General features: G+C 40.8%; 1 protein-coding gene across 1 annotated transcript in view; it reads right to left on the bottom strand.

Annotated features, from left to right (window-relative positions):
- The window catches only part of DYM (dymeclin), a 309,395-nt gene extending 298,183 nt beyond the window's left edge, over positions 1 to 11,212 (bottom strand). Inside the window, exon 1 of the mRNA XM_054694056.1 lies at positions 11,003 to 11,212. Within this exon, the coding sequence (XP_054550031.1) occupies positions 11,003 to 11,142 (140 nt within the window). The 5' untranslated portion in view covers positions 11,143 to 11,212. The remainder of the gene's footprint in view (positions 1 to 11,002) is intronic.
- Positions 11,213 to 15,984: the final 4,772 nt, after the last annotated feature.

Below are 15,984 nucleotides of genomic sequence, written 5' to 3'. Positions count from 1 at the left end.
TTACATTGCTCAGCACTGCTCCCAAATCTAGAGCTCTAAGCTCATTAAGTATTAACACAAATCAAGTCTCAACTTAAAACTGAACTTTTAAAATATCTTAGCTGTTCTGCTCACTGAATATGTCACTTCTAAGAAGATATAGGACTTTCTGTTAATTCCATAGAAATTCAGCCCTTCATCACATGATGATCACGTTACTGCCTCACAACTGCTTTTCCTGACCTCGTTTCTCTCCTTTCCTGCTCTTTCGTATCTGCCACGCCACTTAAAAAGTAATCTCCCGAGGGCCTCCCCGGTGGCACAAAGGTTGAGCGCTGGGTTGCGAAGCTGCCCGCGGTCTCTGTGGCGCTGGTTCGATCCCCGGCAGCTGCCCGGCCACCAGAGGAGGGTCCCACATGGCGCACAGACCTCTCCTGCCGCCCGCTGCTCCCCTCAGCAGTGTAGTTCGGCCCTTCTGCCTGCTCTGCTCCCCGCTCTGGCTCTGGTGAATTCTCTCACCCTCCCGCACTTCTGACTATACCCAGTGCATGTATAAACAAACAAACAAACAAACAAATAAATAAAACATGCCTCTATTAAAAAAAAAAAAAGTAATCTCCAGAGAGGCCTCCCTGGTGGCGCAAGGGGTTAAGGCACAGCACTGTGAAGGTGTTGGTGGCCACTGCAGCACAAGCTAGATCCCCAGCCAGGGAGCAACCCACATGGCGCAGACCTCTCCTGTCTCGCCCGCTGCTCCCGTCAGCAGTGTATTTCTGTCAATTTGCCTGTTCTGTTCCCCACTCTGTCTCTGGTGAATCCTCTCACCCCCCGCACCTCTGGCCTGTACCCCAGTTCTTGCATGCATAAATAAAAAAAAATTTTTTAAAAAGTAATCTCCCGAAAACAAAGCTTTTATCAAATTCACTCAAGAACCCAGAGAGGAGATTCTTGATGACAACGATTTTAATCCTCCGCTTTCTAATAGGCATGCCAAAAATGAGCAACGCTTGGAGAGATTTTGATTTGCCCATTTAGCCCTCTGTGGTCATAACCTCCACACCATTCAGAGCCTCCATGTCACTAAACCTAAACAATCTTACAAGTTTCCCATGAAATAGGTTGAGATGCACTTTCAATCTCCCTCAAATCCATTCCCAACCTATTTCACTTATTTCTCATGCCCTATAACACAAACTGGAAGGATTAACAGAAGTCACTTGATCTTATTTTATTCACAGGACAAGAATCCCTTCCACCTATATGGATAAGGTTAGTCATTACCACATTATTTATAATAGCCAAACACTGGAAGCAATCCAAAAGGTAAACATAAATGGCTATATTAATCTTGGTATAATCAGTGATATGCCATGCCCCCATCAAAAAGAACGAGCAAGTTAATATATATAAGGTTTGCTGAGATATAATCAGTGGAAAAAAAAATACAAAGTGTATTGGTGTGAATAATATGTTATTACTTCTCTAAAATGAGGGAGATGTGTGTGCATATTTGTTTGTATTTGCTTGTGCTATGATCTGAATGTGTCCCTCCAAAATCTGTATGTTTAAATCCTAACCCCCAAAGATGGTACTAGTTCCTTAGGCCTCTGGAGGTGATTAAATCATGAGGGTGGCTCATGAAGGAGCTTAGTACCTTTTTTTAAATTTTTTTAATTTTATATATTTTTTACATCATTTTTCATTTTTGCACAATGTATTTTCATCTTGGTATAGTCCCCACACAATTCCCACCCCACCTTGTTTTGATCCTACTCCCTTCTCTCCCCTCCCCCCATAGTGTGTCTCTGGTTTATAGTTGCTTATTGACTTTGATTTTTACTTTATTATAATTAGTCTTTTTCCTGGTCCCTTATTTAGATTTTCTAAATTCCTGCAATAGGTAAGCTATGGAAACAACCCAAATGCCCAAAAATAGATGACTGCATCAATAAGATGTGGTACATATACATAATGGAATATTACTCAGCAATCAAAAAAATAAACTCATGCAATTTGCAGCAACAAGGATGCAGCTGGAAGGGATCATGCTCAGCGAAATAAGCCAGAAAGAAAAAGAAAAATACCAGATGGTTTCACTCATAGCAGGAATTTAGAAAAACTTACTACCTTTTTAAGAGCTGGCTCACCCCTTCCACCACATGAGGACAGAGAAAGATGGAAGACGGCCCTCATACAAGCATGCCGGTGCCATGGCATCAAATTTTCAGTCTCCAGAATTGTGAGCAATAAATTCCTGCCGTTTTTGAGCTAGCCAATGGCGACATTTTGTTTTAACAGCCAAGACTAAGACAACATGAAACATCCCTTGAAGACTATTTAAGAAAACTGATTGTCGGTTGCCTCTAAGGAAGAAAACCAGACATATGGGGCACTGAGGTAGACTTTCCACTTTTGTAACCTTTGCATCCTTTGAATATTGAAGCACAAGAATATCTTATCTTTTTAGGCAAAAATAAATTATATTTTTTTAAATTTCATTCAGACACCATGGCTCCTGCATCTATTCCCACCATTCACCAGTGCCAGAGGGCTCCAGCCCACAGACCAGATCCCCGCGATCAGTATTACCCTTTAGGGAGGCTCAGCTCCCACTGGCACATACACACACAACTGCGTGCCCTTCTCAATGCCTTTGTCCATGCTCTCTCCAAATGAGTCTGAATTCTCTCACTCCTGCTTGCACCATTTCTAAATCATCTACCTCCATTAGGACTCTGTTCCCATACCAACCCCTCCAAAATACCTTCCAGAATCCTATACTCCTGACTATCCCACACAGCAGAATACTATAATTGGATTATTTTCTTTAAAAAAAAATGCTGTGTAATAGAGAAGGAATAATTTCTGCTGATGGACAAAACAACTACCACACTGTGATACAATTAGAGTATCAAATAAAATGAAAAGTCCAATAATAAATGTCCTTTCTGTCAAAAATCTTCAATTGGTGGGCCTCCTTGGTGGCACAAGGGATTAAGACACAATCTATGGAGGCGGGGGCGGAGCAACATGGCGGCGAGGAGACGCTGCGAGTAAGATCTCCCATTAAAAAAAGTTAATAGGGAGGAAAAGCGGCAGGTCCCAGTGAGAACTGGGACACGGAAGATAAACGGGTGACTCCAGCAAACTACCCGAAGAAGAAAGTGGCCATAAAAAAGGACTAGAAGGGAGGGAAGCGCAGAACCCTGCTCCCCTCCCCCACCCACAGAGGCGGCACTCTCCGACCGGCAGAGAGGGAGAAAAACAACAAACCAAAACAACCAACAAGAACAAACTACGCAGCAAGCGGGACCGTGAGTGGAAAGGAACTATTGCAGCCACCACACCCCATGAACGGGAGCTGAGGCGAACCCTGCAGGATTCGCCGCTGCGAGCGAACGGCTCCGGGCGCCATTAGTGAAGAACAAAGACCCCGGGAGACGCGCACACAGCCCGGGCTGCCGGTAAGCTGGCGCGGAAACGCGGCGCGCTCGGGGAGCTTGAAAAGCAAGTGCAGACCGGAATCACGGCTGCCCAGGTACCCGCGCCTGCGACCTAGGCTTGCGGGGAGACGACCTAGGCTTGCGGGGAGACGCGCGGAGGTCCTCACTGAGGTGAAGGTCCCTCCCTGAGTGAGCAGGAACCAGGCACCCGGGCACGGGAGCGGGTGCAAAAGGCGCCCTTCCCGCGCCACTGAACTGGGCTACAGCCCGCGTCCTGGAACTGAGGGCTTTGAGCTGAGACCCGGGGCACGAAAATTCGGGGCGTGGGTTCTCCACGACGGTGGGGCACAAGGCAGACACAGCACCCCAAAGCTGTTGAGGTGTACCCTACCATTCCTGCTCTGTTCCCTGTCCCACGGGGTGGGGGGGACGAAAAACAGCCCCCCAAGGACAATAGGAGAGATCTCTGGCGCCACCTAGTGACCAGGAAAAAAAAAGTCACTAACACCCATAGAACAGGAAATTTCTTAAGACTGCTTGAAAGGGCAGAAGGCTTCTGCAGTGGCCAGCCGGGAAGTTATTCCACGCCAGGCCCCTTCCGACCAGCAGTCTGAGCCCACAGAGGGAGCAGGCACCCACGTCCGGGGCAGACCGGGGGCGCAGAAGAGTGTGCCTGAAACCGGAGGCGCAGGGACTGCATCCCGCTTCACCATTTGAGAACAGGGACATTTCTTCAGTAAAAACTGCCTAAAACCAGCAGAAAGCTCCCCCAGAAGGCAGAGATGGCTCCTGGAAGAGCCAGAGGGGAGCGGAGAAGTTCACCCAAGATGCCAGTCAGTCCGAGCATCACAGTGTCCCAACGCATACGACAAATTAGAAAACAGACAGTAGGGAGTAGAAGAACCACACGCAACCTAACAACTCCTCAGGAAAGAAGCACACCACAAAAAAAACCACTCCCCAGATTGCAACGACAGCAACTTGGAAGAACTTCTGAGCCTTCCAGAAAGAGAATTTAAAATTGCCATGATTAAAAAAGTGATAGATCAGAAGAAGGAAATTGAGTCCCTAAAGAGGGAAAACAATGGTCAGAAGAATGAAATTGAGTCCCTAAAGAGGGAAGTAAAAGAAATGCAGGAGATCAAAGAATTAATGGAGGAACTAAAGAACTCCGGGAAAAGCAAGGAAAGCAGAATAGATGAAATGGAAGAACGAATAAGTTCTCTTGAAGACACAGAAATAAAAAGAACCAAAACAGAAAAGGAAAGAGAAGTACGAAGGAAAAAGAATGAAGAAAGACTTCGAGAACTATCTGACTCCATGAGGAAAGGAAATATAAGAGTTATAGGAATTCCAGAAGGAGAGGAGAGAGATGTAGGAACAGAGAAAATATTCCAGGAGATAACTGAAGAGAACTTCCCAAATGCGAAGAAGGAGCTGAAAATTGATATACAAGAAGCAAGAAGAACACCAAACTTCCACAACGAAAGGAAAAACACAGCAAGACACATAATAGTAAAGCTCCCAAGAATCCAGGACAAGGAAAAAATAATGAAGCTGACAAGAGGGAAGAAACAGATAACATTCAAAGGAAAACCAATCAGGCTGACATCAGACTTCTCTGAAGAAACACTACGGGCAAGGAGAGAGTGGAGGGACATAGTCAACAGACTCCAAGAAAACAGATGCCAACCAAGAATACTCTATCCCGCAAAGCTCTCTTTCCTCCATGAAGAAAGAATGTGGACCTTCCCAGACAAAGAGAAACTCCGGAATTTCATTACGAATAAACCCCACTCCAAAAATACTACAAGGAATCCTAAAGCCAGAACCTCAGAGGGACGAATAACAACGAAAGAAGACCAAAAAAAAAAAAAGTTATTAAAAGAATAAATAAAATCAAAGGAAAGACAAACATAATGGCAAATACAGATGCTAACATATCAATATTAACTCTAAATGTAAATGGACTAAACTCTTCAATAAAAAGACACAGAGTTGCAGCCTGGATTAAGAAACAAAACCCAACCTTTTGCTGTCTCCAGGAAACACATTTAGCTACAAAAGATAAAAATAGGCTCAAAGTCAAAGGATGGAAAACAATCCTACAAGCAAATGGGCCAAAAAAGAAAGCAGGAACAGCTATACTTATATCAGATAAAACAGACTTCAAACTCAAAAAAATAAAAAGAGACCCCAATGGTCACTACATTATGATTAAGGGGACAATACTTCAAGAAGAAATAACACTCATTAACATATACTCACCAAACGAAAGAGCACCAAAATATATCAGACAACTGTTGTCCTCTCTGAAAACAGACATCAGAGAAAACACATACGTAGTGGGAGACTTCAACACACCACTATCAACAATGGATAGATCAACAAGACAAAAAATAAGTAAAGAAACTAAAGCTCTAAATAAGGACCTAGAGCATTTGGGCTTAACAGACGTCTATAGAACACTAAACCCAAAAAAAAACGGAGTACACATTTTTCTCAAGCGCACACGGATCATTCTCCAGGATCGATCACATACTGGGGCACAAGACAAACATCAACAGATACACCAAGATTGAAATCATACCAACCATCTTTTCTGACCACGAAGGCATCAAACTAGAAATAAATCATAAAAAGAAGGCAAGGAACTATCCTACCTCATGGAGATTAAAAGCCACACTACTGGAAGACCACTGGACTAATGAGGAGATCAAAGAAGAAATTAAAAAATTCTTTGAATTGAATGACAAGGAGGACACCAATATCCTAAATGTATGGGATGCAGCAAAAGCAGTAATAAGAGGAAAATATATAGCAATAGAAGCTCACATCAAAAACAAGAAAGAACTCAAAGAAACAACCTAATCTCGAAGCTCAAAGATCTAGAAAAAGAACAACAAAAACACCCCAAATCCAGTAGAAGAAAAGAAATAATAAAAACCAAAGCAGAAATAAATGAAATTGAAACTAAAAAAACAATCCAAAAGATCAATGAAACCAAGAGCTGGTTCTTTGAAAAAATCAATAAAATAGACAAACCCCTAGCCAGGCTCACAAAGGAAAAAAGGGAGAAAGCACAAATACACAGGATCATAAATGAAAGAGGAGAAATCACAACGGACACAGCAGAAATCAAAAGAATAATCAGTAACTACTATGAACAGTTATATGGAAACAAGTTCAACAATCTAGAGGAGATGGACAAATTCCTACAACTCTACAATCACCCAAAGCTAGATAAAGAAGAAATAGAACACCTAAACAGACCAATTACAAGCAGCGAAATTGAAATGGTAATCAAAAACCTCCCCAAAAACAAAAGCCCAGGACCTGATGGATTTACAAATGAATTCTACCAAACATTCAGAGACGAATTAGTGCCTATCCTTCACAAACTCTTCCAAAAAATTGAGAAGGAAGGGACAATACCAAACACGTTCTATGAAGCCAATATTACACTAATACCAAAACCGAATAAGGACAACACAAAAAAGGAAAACTATAGGCCAATCTCCCTAATGAACACTGATGCAAAAATCCTCAATAAAATTTTAGCTATCAGAATCCAACAATGTATCCATAAGATAATTCACCACGACCAAGTTGGATTCATTCCAGGGGCACAAGGATGGTTTAACATCCGAAAATCAATCAACGTTATCCAACACATCAACAAAAAGAAATATAAAAACCATATGATAATATCAATAGATGCTGAGAAAGCTTTCGACAAAGTGCAACACCCATTCATGATAAAAGCCCTTGAAATTCTTGGGATACAAGGAACATACCTCAACATCATAAAGGCCATCTATGACAAGCCAACAGCCAGTATCATTCTCAATGGTGAAAAGCTGAAAGCAATTCCTTTAAGATCTGGAACAAGACAAGGATGTCCACTCTCACCACTGCTTTTCAATATAATACTGGAAGTCCTAGCCAGAGCAATAAGACAAGAGAAAGACATCCAAGGAATCCAAATAGGAAAAGAAGAAGTCAAACTATCACTATTTGCAGATGATATGATAATATACATAGAGAACCCCAAAATCTCCACAGAAAAACTAATTCAACTCATCATCAGTTCAGTAAAGTGGCAGGATACAAAATCAACACGCAAAAGTCAGTAGCCTTCCTATACACAAACAATAAATCTGAAGAAGAAGAAATCAAAAAAACCACCCCTTTTATTATGAAACAAAAAAAATCAAATATTTGGGAATAAATCTAACAAAAGAGGTAAAGGACCTATACAAAGAAAACTATAAAACACTGTTAAAAGAAATAGAAGAAGACACAAAGAAATGGAAAGACATCCCCTGCTCATGGATTGGAAGAATAAACATTATTAAAATGGCCATCCTACCAAAAGCGATATACAGATTCAATGCTATTCCAATCAAAATCTCAATGGCATTCTTCAAAGAAATAGAACAATTATTGATGAAATTCATATGGAATCACCAAAAACCCCGAATAGCCAAAGCTCTACTGAAAAAAAAAGAAGGAAATGGAGGCATCACACTCCCAGACTTCAAACTATACTACAAAGCCATAATCATCAAAACTGCATGGTATTGGAACAAGAACAGACATACAGACCAATGGAATCAAATAGAAAATCCAGAAATAAACCCACAGATTTATGGTCAACTAATCTTTGACAAAGGAGCAAAGACTATGCATTGGAGCAAAGAAAGTTTGTTCAATAAATGGTGCTGGGAAAACTGGGTCGCTACATGCAAAAGAATGAAGCTTGACCACTACCTCACACCATACACAAAAATCAACTCAAAATGGATTAAAGAACTAGACATAAGACCTGAAACCATAAAATACATAGAAGGAAATATAGGCGAAACACTACGGGATTTGCACATCAAAGACATCTTTACAGACACATCACCCAAAGCAGTGATAGTGAAGGCAAAGATAAACAGCTGGGACTACATCAAATTAAAGAGCTTCTGCACAGCAAAAGAGACAATAACAAAAACAAAGAGAAACCCCACCAACTGGGAGAACATTTTTGCACCCAACACTAATGATAAAGGACTGATCACAAAAATCTGCAAAGAGCTGATGAGACTCAGCAACAACAAAGAAAATAATCCAGTCAAAAAATGGGCAGAAGAGCTAAAAAGAAACTTCTCTGAAGAGGAAATGCAAATGGCCAACAGGCATATGAAAAAATGTTCAACATCACTTGCAATCAGGGAAATGCAAATCAAAACTACCATGAGATACCATCTCACACCAGTGAGAATGGCACATATTAAAAAAACTAGCAACAACAAATGTTGGCGAGGATGTGGAGAAAAAGGAACTCTTCTGCACTGTTGGTGGGAGTGCAAACTGGTCCAACCACTATGGAGAGCTGTGTGGAGATTTCTGGACCTACTAAACATAGAGCTTCCATATGATCCAGCAATTCCACTCCTAGGTATTTACCCAAAGGACACAGAAACATCAATTCCAAAGAGCACCTGCACCCCTATGTTTATAGCAGCACTGTTTACAATAGCTAAGCTTTGGAAACAACCCAAATGCCCAAAAGTAGATGACTGGATCAAGAAGATGTGGTACATATATACCATGGAATATTACTCAGCATTCAAAAAAGATAAACACATGCAATTTGCAGCAACATGGATGGCGCTGGAAGGGATCATGCTCAGCGAAATAAGCCAAAAAGAAAAAGAAAAATACCGGATGGTCTCACTCATAGCAGGAATCTAGAAAACTTAAATAAGGGACCAGGAAAATGAATATAAGAAAGTGAAAATCAAAATCAACAAAAAACTATGAACCAGAGACACATTTTGGGGGGTGGGGGGCGGGAGGGGAAGGATTGGGGTCAGAATGGGGCGTTTGCAATTGTATGGGGGAATATAAAAATAAAATTTAAGATTAAAAAAAAAAAAAAAAAAAAAAAAAAAACACAATCTATGAAGCTAACAGCAGCCACTGCAGCACGAGTTCAATTCCTGGCCAGGGAGCAACCCACATGGCAAGGCAGACCTCTCCTGACTCGCCCGCTGCTCCTCTCAGCAGTGTATTTCAGTCAGTCTGCCTATTCTGTTCCCCACTCTGTCTCTGGTGAATCCTCTCACCCCCCCACACCTCTGGCCTGTAACCTCATTCTTGTATATGCATAAATTAAAAAAAAGAAGGAAAGAAAATCTTCAATTGTTTTCCACTGACACTAGCTGAAAGGTGAAATTCCTCACTATTTTTTTACAAGATTCCTCAAATCTCCAAACGTCCTCGCCTCTCCATTTCCCTTCAGCTTCACATACTTGACACGCTCTTCCTCATCCCTGGGCTTTCCTCATGTTACTCATCTACCTGGGCCCGTCTTCCCCCATCCCCAGAGCCCCTTCCTCTTACTCAGAATCAGCTTAGGGTCTTCAATCTACAGGTCAATTTGGGAAGAAATGACATTCCACAAAAATCTTGTAATCTTTAAACATGGGATGTGGGCCATCCTGGTGATGCAAGGGATTAAGCACTGCACTACGAAGCGGTCCACAGCCTCTGTAGCATGAGTTCGATCCCCGGTCGGCCAGGCAGCAACCCACATGGCAAGGCAGACCTCTCCTGACTCACTCACTGCTTCCCTCAGTGGTACACTTCGGTCAATCTGCCTGTTCTGTTCCCACTGTCTCTGGTGAATCCTCTCACCCCCTGCACCTCTGGCCTGTACCCTAGCTCTTGTATGCATAAATAAATAAATCTTTAAAGAAAATAAAATTTAAAAAAAATAAACATGGGATATAACTCTGTTATGTTTAGTCCACTTCAATGTCCTTCAAAAGCGCACAAATTGTACTGCAGTCTACATAAAAGGAAAAATTATTACGGGAAATAAATGACACACTTTGCCCTTTTTCCTCTAAGTCTTATTACTAAAATATAACCAGTGGTACTTAATCCTTTGCAAGGATTAAGGGGAAATCTGTGGATGCTAAAGCTCAGCTCCAGTTTGATCTCTTCCAACAATCTGCGGACACCTTTACTTTTCCAAGGATCCCTGAAGCAGCAATAAGTAGCCACACATCACACAATATATAACTAATTCATTCTATCACCTAAGTTACAATAAGTTAAACTCCTTTTTGTTTTCTTAAATGAGGTAACAGTGGTTTACAACACTGCATATGATTTAAGGACTCAGTTAAACTTCTGAAGGCCATTCGAAGTACATTTTATAGCCTTGTGGCTTTTCTGCTGGTACATGTATGTCAGATAAAGAGGGTGGGTGGAACAAAATATTTTAAATTGTTTTTAATAATAATAGTAATAATAAAACAATAAGTGAGCAAGCAACCATAAATAAGAGACATTCTGCAAGGGAGCGGGAGGAAAAGGGATCAAAACAGGTGAGAGAAGAGCACAGGGGACTATGGTAAAGGTTCACGGGTGAACTGGTGGTGGGAATTTTATGGGGACTATACAATGATATAAAAGATACAGATTATAAAAAAATGTAAATAAAATTATTTTAAGTCAGCACACCATACAAGTTTATGTGGTACTCTGTAAGAATTTTCAGTCTCCAAGTAATTTCTTACCTGCTGGTTGGTGCAGGGAAAGAAAATGAGAGAAGCTGATTCCAGAAGGGGTCATTCTCAGAGACAGATTCTGTGCCTGATAACTTCTGTAAATACTCATTTTTAGGAAGATCACCAAGCCTGCTGTTATTTGATCCCATCTTCTAATTTGGTAAATAATTTGTTATTAAACCTTCATTTCCACAATACAACCTATAAGGAATAAAAAGAAATGTCAAATTTATTCAAAGTTCAAAATAATCATTATACTTTTCCTACCCCTGACCTAAATATAAAAACCTGTAAACCTCCTAAAGTAAATCACATCTCTCTTTATCTTTAAATAGATTAGACATCGGAAACAAAGCTACAAAGGGAAAAATGGAACTAAAATCTGTCATGGTCAACACAAACATAAAAGACCAAACCTATACTGTTACTGTAAATTTCAGAAAGGACCCAAGAAAATACCTTAAGGCAAATTCATAGCAATGGTAACTTATTAACAAATAGTTTAAAAATGAAACTAGTTTACAACAAAAGCAATGGTAAAGAAAAACCGAAAAAGGGTGTCACCAATATGCTGAGAAGGGGAGACAGTAAGTAGTTCAAGTAATTGCCATGTGCCAGCTACACTTCAGGGCAAAATGAGGACTAAAATGAGCTATCTGCTTAAAGCGAAAGAGCTCCCAGTTCCAGAGGAATCACATTTTGCATCTCATTTTGTTGGGGTGCATACAGTATTTGGTGACATGCCTCTTCTCCAAAACCCTGAGGTTTTTTTGTTGTTTTTTTACAGTAAAAATGTTCATACTCAAATTTCTATCCCATTTACAGTATAACAGGCATTAAAACCATGTAAAGGTAGTGAGGAAAATTACCACAGTTGGCAGGTTCTCATCCATGCACTTACAACTACAAGTGAGGACATGACTCAGACTCAGGGTTCAACAACAACATGGTTTATTTACAAAGGGGAGAGAAGTTGGGGGAGAGGAAAGAGAGGCAGGGCCAGAGGGAGCAGCAATGGTCACGCAGCAGTTTGAAGCAGAGATCAGATAGATGCCAAGTTCTAGAAAGTCAAAGGTCTCTGCAAAAGTCTCTGCAGAGGTGGCACCACAGAAGTTCGCAACAGCAATCCAAGGCCAGGCAAGGCAGCAATGGACACTGGACCAGACAGCGCCAAAGGCAAGAGCACCAGGGGGTAGTGCCGGACACATCAGAGGCAGGCACCAGTGTTACAACTCTCAGAGACGCTGGGCAGAAAGCCAACAGCAAACACCTTTTTTTTTTAACTACTAATCAATTTTTTATGAATTACTTTATTTTTTAATTGTGGTAACATCGGGATTCTCTCCATCATGTACTGCTGTAAAGAAACTTTTTAGTTTCATATAGTCCCATTTGTTTCTGTTCTTTGTTTTCCTTGCTGCTGAAGAGGAATCCACAAAGATGTTCCTGAAGCATATGTTTTGCCTATGTTTTCTTCTATGTATTGTATGGTTTCAGGTCTTATATCCAAATCTTTCATCCATTTTGAATTAGCTTTTGTGTGTGGTATAAGATAGTAATCTAGTTTCATTCTTTCACATGAGGCTGTCCATTTTTCTCAGCACCACTTGTTAAAGAGGCTTTCCTTATTCTAGTGTATATTCTTGGCTCCTCTGTCATAGATTAACTGTCCATACAGGTGTGGGTTTCTCTCTAGGCTCTCTATTCTATTCCATTGGTCTCTGTGTCCAAATAGCTCTTTTAGAGCTGCCTAGCACAATGCCAATGGGATCATTTAGCAGGTGATGCCAGAGTCAGAGTTGAAGGTCAGGTCTGCAAAGGAATGGTGCCAGAGGACAGGGACCAGTGTCACAGCTCTACAAAGGTCTTCCCAGGAGAGAGTCCAGACAAATCTGACTGACTGACTTTGTCAAAGCTGGCTAGAGCCTGACTACTCTTCAGGGTGCCCGCCTTTCAAAGCTGATTGGTTCCTTTTTAGTTGTTTGGCACCCATGGGAGCGCCAATCAGACTTGCCCATTTTCAATCCTGTGCTGATTTCATGGCCTATTCGGACAGTATCCCTAAATACCATGTTGAAGAAGTAAGTAAGTGAATGATCAGTATCTTCAGAATTTGCTTTTGGTTACTAAGAGGAAAATTAATAGCTGAGTTAAAAACATAAATAATTATCTTGTTAGTACTTACTATCTTAAAAATCACACTTAACTTAGTTCTAGATATTTTAGCTCCACTTATTCAGAAAAAGTCTCTGAAAATAATAATTTACACTATGTTAAAATTACCATCACAATAAAAGGAAACTATATGTTGGCTCAGTGGCCAAAGGAAACTGAAGTCAAACATATGCATTAGTGACTTTCTTACTTATGTCCCTCCTCATTTCTCAAAGGCATCAAAGTCATGATCAGAATTAGGAAGCATACTTTCAAGTTCTCCGGGAAGTCTGGGACTGGCCTAAACTGCTTATCTGAGGACATGAGGTTTTCCCAGTGTACATGGACAGTTGGGTCTTCTGAATATAAGTGAGAAATACTGGTCCAGCTTCTTAAATCCTAAACCCAAGGCCATCCTCTACTTTCTTCCTCCCTATTCATGAGGACAGGCAGGCCAGTAACAGCTGACTCCAACTAAGCCTCCATATCAGCCAACTCTATAATTCAGTAAGTGGCAAGGCCAGAATTTAAACCCAGGATGTCTAATTCCAGAGCCCTGGGTCTTGCCACTTTATTATGCTGAGTCTCCAGTGACATCAACAAGTCCTAGGTTCTTCCACAAGACCTACAATTCTACACAGCTTTTAAATCTCTCTCTTTCTTTATATTTCTGTACCTCCTTCCTAGAGCAAGTTTCTGCAACCTTGCAGTAAGTTTGACAGTATTCTTATTCCTTGGCTTCCAATCGTTCCATTTCAATTCACTTTGCACACTCCACTACTGTATTTATCAATTCTTAAAGCTTGAAATTCAGTTCAGCATCACAATTAAGAACAAGGTTCTTAGGGCCTCCCTGGTGGCGCAAGAGGTTAAGCACCGCACTATGAGGCAATCCACAGACTCTGCAGTACAAATTCGATCCCAGGCCAGCCAGGGAGCGACCCACATGGCAAGGCAGACTTCTCCTGACTCACCCGCTGCTCCCCTCAGCAGTGTATTTTGGTCAGTCTGCCTGTTCTGCTCCCCACTCGTCTCTGGTGAATTCTCTCACCCCCCGCATCTCTGGCCTATACCCCAGCTCTGTATGCATAAATAAATAAATCTTTTAAAATATATAATATAAACTGAGTTCTAGAAACCGTCCTCCTAATCAACACACATTAAAAAAAAAAAAAAAAAAGAAACAAAGTTTTAGCAGGTAAGCTAGCCCCACTAAAGTCCGTACAGAGTCAGTTTGAGTCCCCATTTTACCACTTATAAAACCCCACTATGTAGCAGATAAAGCAGCACTTGTAACTCATAAGATTTTCTGAGAATTAAGTAAGATGATGCATGCAAAGCATTCAGTAAAGGAGTTAGCACAGAGAAAGCTCAGCCAAAGAAAAGTTCAAATATAATTTATTTTTAATATTAGTAAAATTACCACTCCATCATTTCTCTCACCAGCTCAAAAATATTCAGTGATTCTTCATTAGCAAAAAAAAAAAAAAAACAGAATACTGACATTCAAAGACCCTCCATAGTCAAAAAGCTCACTGTCCAATTTTATTTCCAACTACCTTCCAAATCAGTGGCTCTCAAAGTTAAATGAATGGGAAAAAAAAACCATGTGTGAGAGGCACATGGTTAAAAATGCAAATTCCAAAAAACTCAGAATGTTAGGGTAGGGCCTAGGCATTTGCATTATTTAAAGCACTCACAGTAACTGATATCAATGGTCTGTGAATTTACAAACACAAATGGTCTCAGTTTGCAAATAAATATAGCAAAGTCTTCTCAGTATCTAACATGCCCATCCACACCTCTGCCCCTACCATCCAAACCTGTCTTCCACTACTTCTGTCCCTCTTTACTAAGCACCAGGTGATGAACGCTCAAGATCTTTACTCAGAGATCCTCATTCAGAACCTATTGCCCGTCTACTAATGCCTCTGTTTTGCTTTCTGGTTCTTACACTGCTATTTTTCAGGTCAGTTATTTCTACAAGTTAATTCTACCAGCATAGTCAAAAACAATACTTTGAACAAGAAATCATATGCACAGTATTCTGTATTTAATTTATGAAATATTTTATATATATATAATTAAATCTCCTGTTGTATGTGTACTGATTCACCATCTCCTGATTTAGTATGCCTCACCTGGAAAGTAAAAATTAGTGGATCTGAAAACCCATGAAGCCAATTTTTCTCCTGACAACCTCAAAAAATGCAACCTAGTGCACATTGTCCCAACTTAGGTTGAGAATCCACAAACCACAAGCTACATTCAAGAATCACCTGCTTCTTTAAAAAGAAAAAAATACATGTACAATTTACATATATAATTTTTAAATGTTTTAGGTAGATTAGCTAGATAGACAGATGGACAGGCAAAACAGATCTCCCTTGCATACTCCAGAGACTTTAAGACAAACCTCATGATTGAAACAGGAGACAGGGAAATAGTGAGCAACTATCGCTAGCCAAAGGACACGCTAAATGCCACAGGTCCCACTAGTCCACCAAACAATGAACACTCACCAAAAGGTTAACTATGTTCCAAGTGCACAACTGGATATTCCACTCCAATGAAATGAGTGATGAAAATAAAAAATTACAAAAAAAAAACCATAAACCCCACAAAAGTAAGATCAGAGAGGTAGAGAAGAACAAAAGGGGACCCAACTGGCAGACTGAGAAAGCCCCAAGTCAAAGTGTCTGCCAAAGGGAACACTACCAAGCAGCAAAGTCACTCCACCCGGTTGGGGCCATGGGAAGGTGAAAGGCTGAATGAAGGAAAGCACCATGGGGCACTGTGCAGGGCTCAAGTCCGTGGCTCTCACCCCCACCCCAATC

The sequence above is a fragment of the Talpa occidentalis genome, unplaced genomic scaffold (assembly GCF_014898055.3).
Source record: "Talpa occidentalis isolate TD23 unplaced genomic scaffold, MPIMG_talOcc4v2.1 talOcc4.13, whole genome shotgun sequence".
Taxonomy (NCBI): Eukaryota; Metazoa; Chordata; class Mammalia; order Eulipotyphla; family Talpidae; genus Talpa; species Talpa occidentalis.
This window is presented reverse-complemented; position numbering and strand designations above follow the sequence as displayed.